General features: G+C 33.0%; 1 protein-coding gene across 1 annotated transcript in view; it reads left to right on the top strand.

The window, feature by feature from the left end:
* Positions 1–629: 629 nt before the first annotated feature.
* The window catches only part of LOC108553714 (uncharacterized), a 10,127-nt gene continuing 4,254 nt past the window's right edge, over positions 630–6,502 (top strand). Inside the window, exons 1-2 of the mRNA XM_017908737.1 lie at positions 630–1,091; positions 1,171–6,496. Of these exons, the coding sequence (XP_017764226.1) occupies positions 692–1,091; positions 1,171–6,496 (5,726 nt within the window). The 5' untranslated portion in view covers positions 630–691. The remainder of the gene's footprint in view (positions 1,092–1,170; positions 6,497–6,502) is intronic.

Here is a 6,502-nt window from a genome sequence, read left to right as displayed (position 1 = left end):
CATATATATATATATGTATATATATATATATATATACACACATATATATATATACATATATATGTTTATAATTATTAACTTCTATTTTAATAATTAGATATTTCGATAATAATATTAATTAAATATCTATTTGTGTTGCTTTGTATGTAACAAAGTAAATTTTTTTTATATAGTCTACTTTTATGAAATATAACTGTATTATTGCATATCTGTATTATTTAAAACATTGTATGTGATACAGCAATGTATTCCATAAATATGCAATGAACTATTATTCACTTGAAATTATTGTATACTTTGTCTTAATGAAGAATTTAATAAATTGTCAAATTTAATTTATGTTAAATGTATATATAAGGTGCAATATTTTGTTTTATGTTGTCTATTTTGCATTTCCAATGTCTAGTTTTTATTATTTATATGTTATTTTAATTTAGGACTTTTTCTCAATGTTATCATGTTTTTTGTAATCAATTTATGAATGTATCAGATTATTGTTTTTGTAAATGGAACTTAAAAAGGAATACATTTCTTATTGCAGGCATAAATGAAAATAAAATTAAGGGTAAATAATGTAAGTGGTTTAAAAACAACTTAATTGTTAGTGTTATAGAGGAAAGTGACAAGACATTCCATAATTTCATATGAAATTTTAGTAAAACACATTGTGATTTAATGGACTTTACACATCATGTCAAATAGTTTGGACAGTTTTTTAACACGTATTGGGGATGTCACTATAGAACGCGTGACTCCTCGTTCAGGCCCTAAGCCTAATGAAACAATGATGTCAAATGAAACTGCAACAAACACAAACATGAATAATGTAGAGCCACAAACAGGAAATGATGAAAGTTCAGATGAATCTAGTGGTGAAACATCTGATGGAGAACATGACAAGAAAAATGATACATTGCAGTCAGAGGAAATAGAAGAAATACGTTCAGAAGGATCAGGAGACGATATGGATTTAGACGAGACAATTGATTCACAAATTGGTGTTCGAGTGGAGTCAGAACGGCAACATCATTCTCAGGTTGAAGAGGATGATGAAGAACCAGTTAATATATTGGATACTTTGCCATTAGAAGGTTTGTATAATATTGCTGTTTTTAAAATTTTGTTAGATTTTAATGTGATACTATTAATAACATTAAATCTTTTAAAAAGGAGCCCCAATAGAGGGGCAAGAAGTGTCTGAAGCAGATTTACTTGGAAAACCAATTTCTAAGGATACAGATGATGAAGGAAGTATAGGAAATGAAAATGACAAACATGAAGGTCATTCTTTGGAAGAAGAAAGTGGGGAGAGCAATAAGAGGCATGCTGATTCAGAACATTCTGATACAGTTAAAAAGAAGCAGAAAAAAGATGATGGAACTGAGGGATCTACATCAGAATGTGAAACAAAAGCAGAAAAGAAATTAGCAAACATGAGGAGAAATATTCGGGAAGTTATGGATGAAACGCAACTTGATGAAGCTACTTTATCAGCTCAGCGACAAGAGATGGAACGTCTTCGAAGGGTACAAGATCAACAAAGAATAATTCGTGAAGTTCAACGTCAGATAGCAATAAATAGACAAAATAATAAAACACAAACAAGAGTAATTAGTCTTTTACAAGGAAAACAAAATCAAGTAGGCACTACTATCTCACAATCATCTCCATCTGCACCAGTTCGTTTACCAAATACAGTGCTTCTTAAAGTAAATTCTGGATCTGGGACTGGATCTCAGACTACTTCTAGTATGCAAACAAATCAAATACAAAGAAGGACAGTAGAAGGATCTCGAAGGCAAAATGTTAGAGGTGTTTATCAAAGTGCACAAACATCAATTTCAAGAGTTGCTAATCGTCCTAGTGGCCCCAATATGTTGCAACAGAGAATTCGAATGATGACTCCTTCTGTGAGCATATCTCCTGTAGTTCCTAAAAAGGAACCTATGGATAGATCTGAATATTACTCAGATTCTGAAATCTCAGATATAGAAGCTGAAGAGGCTTTACGTGAAAAACAAATACATGCTGCTAAAAAGATGTCAACTGGACTAAAGTCTCAAAAAACAGCTAAAGGCAAAGATGTAGTTACAATATCCAGTTCTAGTGAAAGTTCAGATGATGATTGCATAGTTTTAAGTGATCCAAGTGGTGAAGAAGAAACAGACAACGAAGATGATCCATCCAATTCTGGCATGCACACTAATGATAGATATAACATTCCAGATGAACATGGTAGAGTGTTAATAAATGTGGGTCATCCTGAAACAGAGCCTGATGTATTTTTAGCTCCACAGGTAGCTCGCATTATTAAACCTCATCAAATTGGTGGTATTCGTTTTCTTTATGATAATATTGTTGAAAGTATTGAAAGATTCAAAACTAGCTCTGGTTTTGGTTGTATTCTTGCTCATAGTATGGGTTTAGGAAAAACACTTCAAGTTGCTAGCTTTTGTGATATTTTTTTTCGATGTACTACTGCTAAAACAGTGCTTTGTATTATGCCTATTAATACATTGCAAAATTGGTTAGCAGAATTTAATATGTGGTTACCATATGAGGATCCTAATGCTATGGAGAAACATGGTAAAGGTTCAGATATTAAATCAGAATCTGTTGTTGAGCTCAAGCAAGAAGTTAAAGATGAAAGTGGGAATCAAAGTGACATGTCAAACATGTCAAGTATGTCAAATATTTCAAGGCCTATCAGTACAGAATCAGCTCATCGTTTTGGTCAAGAAAATACATCTCAATCTATGAATATTATGCCAGAAAATCCATATATTCATCAAGGATATGAAACCCACAGTATGATGCCTGGTTATGTTCAGGATAATATGCTGAATAAAAATATATCAGAATCACAAGTACATATGAATGAAAATTATCACAGTGATATTTCACAAAATGCTTTGTATAATACAAATACTAATCCAATATCCACTTTTGATTCAATGAAGTCAGAAATAAATTGTCATAGCATGCAACAAAGAGCAAATATGTCAGATACAAAATTTGGAGTAGAAAATCAGAATTCTAGCAATATGTACTCTGCTTTAGAAAATCGACCACAAGGTCCTATGTATCCAGGTATGGAAACACGAAATTCTAGCACTTTGTATCATGGAGTTGAAAATCATTCTGGATCTATATATCCTAATTATGACAACTCTAATAATACCTTCCCTAATTATACAAATCGATCAACTCAAGAATCAGATCAAGAATCAAGGAAAGATTGTTTTAAAAGTGCTTTACCTTCTATTAATACAGAGATTAATGTAAAGAAAGAACCAGAAGAAATAGTCAAAAAAGAGGAGAGTATTTGTACAGCAAAAGAAGAAATTGTAAATGAAGAGAAAAAGGAAATTGAGAAAGTTAAAACTCCATTTAGTATAGATGCTCCCATTAGTATGGAAATGAGACCACGACATTTTCGTCTGCATATTTTAAACGATTCTCATAAAACTATGGCGGCAAGAGCTAAAATAATCCAAGATTGGCAAGTAGGAGGTGGTGTTTTATTAATTGGATATGAACTATATAGGCAATTATCACTAAAAAAGCCAAACAAAGCAAAAAGGAAACGTGGACAACCTTTTAAAGATACTGTTGATGTTGAGGAAGAAGACAAGAATAAAGGCTTATTAGATGAAATGCATGAAGCTTTAGTTAATCCAGGCCCTGATTTAGTCATATGCGACGAGGGTCATAGAATAAAAAATTCCCATGCTAGCATTAGTATGGCCCTGAAACAAATGCGCACAAAACGTAGGATTGTATTAACTGGTTATCCATTACAAAATAATCTCTTAGAATATTGGTGTATGGTTGACTTTGTAAGACCTAATTATTTGGGAACTAAAAGTGAATTTTGTAATATGTTCGAAAGACCAATTCAGAATGGACAATGTATCGATTCAACACCGCAAGATATACGTTTAATGAGATATCGAGCGCACGTATTACATGCTTTGTTAGAAGGGTTTGTACAAAGAAGATCTCATTCTGTATTGCAAATTTCTTTACCACGAAAAGAAGAATACATTCTTCTTGTTCGTATGACGCCACATCAGCGTAAATTATATGATACATTTATGAATCAAGTAGTAAAGACACGTGCTGTACCTAATCCATTAAAGGCTTTTGCAGTATGCTGTAAAATTTGGAATCATCCTGATATTTTGTATCACTTTCTACGCAAACGACAAGCTAATGAAGAAGATGATTTAGATTTAGAGGAAACAATTGGTGAAAAATCTACTCCTGGGGGTAAACGTTCAAAAGCTAGGCAATCAAAAGGAGAATCCAAGAAAGGAAAGAAAACAAACACAACTATAAAAAATAAGCCGGCAGCCAGTGTTCCACCTAATGCTTCTTCATCATCTAATACTGACAATGTAGAGAATGACAATTCACATACTACTACAAAACAGAATAATTATTCTAATTATCCTCCTATGCCAATGAATAATTCAGGATATTCAAATTCTATGTCTCAAAATTCTTATCCTCATAGTTATCAGAATTATAGATCAAATGATCAAAATACATATTATAGGAATGATAATAGTCATGGAGAATACAATGAATTTTATAATAATCAAGGATCACAAAGATATGGAAATCAATCATTCCAAACATATACACAAAGTCCAGGATATAATGCATCACAAAATTACCCTAATCAGTCACAAAACTATATGCCAAATAATGAACAGTCTGCAAATAATCATTCTCAAAGATATCCAACTACTCCTTCCAATTCAGAATTTCGTCCAGACCAGAATCAAGGAAATAATTATGAAGTACCTGGAATATTTTCACGTCAATCTTATCCTTATCAAGAGCATGGGCGTAATTATGCTGCCAATTTGAATCAAGGATCTAATAATTATCCTCAAGTACCAAATCAGTCTTCTTTTCAATCACAAATATCAAATCAATCTGCAAATATGCCATTATCAGATTATTCTCCATATGCATCAAGTCAGTCTCAAAATTACAATTCCGCAGCTGGTCAAACAAATTCCATGTATTCACGAAATGAAGGTCAACCATTACAAAATTCTTCATTAGGATATGGTACAAATCAACAAAGTCAAAATTCAGCATCTCAAACACCAGCTACTACATATCTTCCAGGCCAACAAGGGCAGAGTACAGCCTCTGGTCAAAATCGTGGCTTTTCACCTAATCAACAAAATCAAAATCTTCCTTTAAAAGGTTCCCCTCATACTTATGGTGGCTCACAATCACAAAATATTCCATTACCTAATCAGCCTCACAATTACCCTGCTCAAGTAAATGCAAATCCTTCGTCACAAACATCACTTACTTTTAATCAACAATCTCCAAATCCTATGTCACAAAATCAGTCTCATCCATATATGTCGAATTCTTCAAATCAAGCATCAATTCCACAAAATCAAATGCGTGGATATCCTACAACAGCTCAAAATCAAATGAACGTGCCACAAAATTCATCTTCATATGCCACTGGCCAATCAGCTCCAAATGCTACTTCCACTCAAACACATACCCAACACGGATATAATCAAGATCAGCAGGGGTCAGTTTCTAATACACAAAGTACTATGCATGGATATTCACATCTTGTATCTCCAGCAACATCACAAAACCAGTCTTATCCACCTAATATGCAAAATCAAACGGGAACTTCGTCAAACGCGAATCATGCTTATGGTTCTAATCATCAAGGTTCAACATCAGTAGCACCATCTTCAACTCATAGATATAGTGCTTCTCAACAAGGACAAATATCCCAATCTCAAAATCAATCTCTTCCATATCCTCAAAATCAGCAAGCATCAACCCCTTTAAATCAAAATGATCAACTATATTCCAGGCCGGATAATCAACAACAGACTCAAAATTATACACCAACAGCTAACACATCCCATGAATTTTCAACTGATCGTCAAAGTGGAGGTTCATCTACTAATCCCACAAATACTTATTCAGTAAATCAAACAGCATCTCAAAGTACTGTTTTATCAAATTATCCATCAGATGGTACTCAGCAAAATCAAGTAAATCAAATGAAAGGTCCAGAGGATCCTTATTGGCAAAGGAATTATTCTCAACCATTTCAATCTGATCAGTGCAATGATCCGTATTATCGGGATGTAAATCCTAATGTGAATCGATATCAAAGTAATTATTTTCCATCACAGAATTATCAAAGTCAGTCTTATGATTACAGTAATAATCATAACTCAGATATTAATACGCGTTCAGAGGATTCAAAATCTCAACAATCTACCACTCATATTCAAAGTTCAGGATCTTCTGAAAAGAACAAAAATAATAAAGAAATGACATCAAGTGTTGGTGTACAAAGTCAACCAATTCATCAAAATAATCTATCTACTAGTTCAGGCTATAGTTCTGAATCAAACTGTCAGACTCCAGTATCTAGAACTGTTCAAAATCTTAATTCATTGCATAGCCCTCGACTAAACCAAAATGATGTAGGGAA

Source organism: Eufriesea mexicana, unplaced genomic scaffold (assembly GCF_001483705.2).
Source record: "Eufriesea mexicana isolate 0111107269 unplaced genomic scaffold, ASM148370v2 scaffold22, whole genome shotgun sequence".
Classification (NCBI taxonomy): Eukaryota; Metazoa; Arthropoda; class Insecta; order Hymenoptera; family Apidae; genus Eufriesea; species Eufriesea mexicana.
This window is presented reverse-complemented; position numbering and strand designations above follow the sequence as displayed.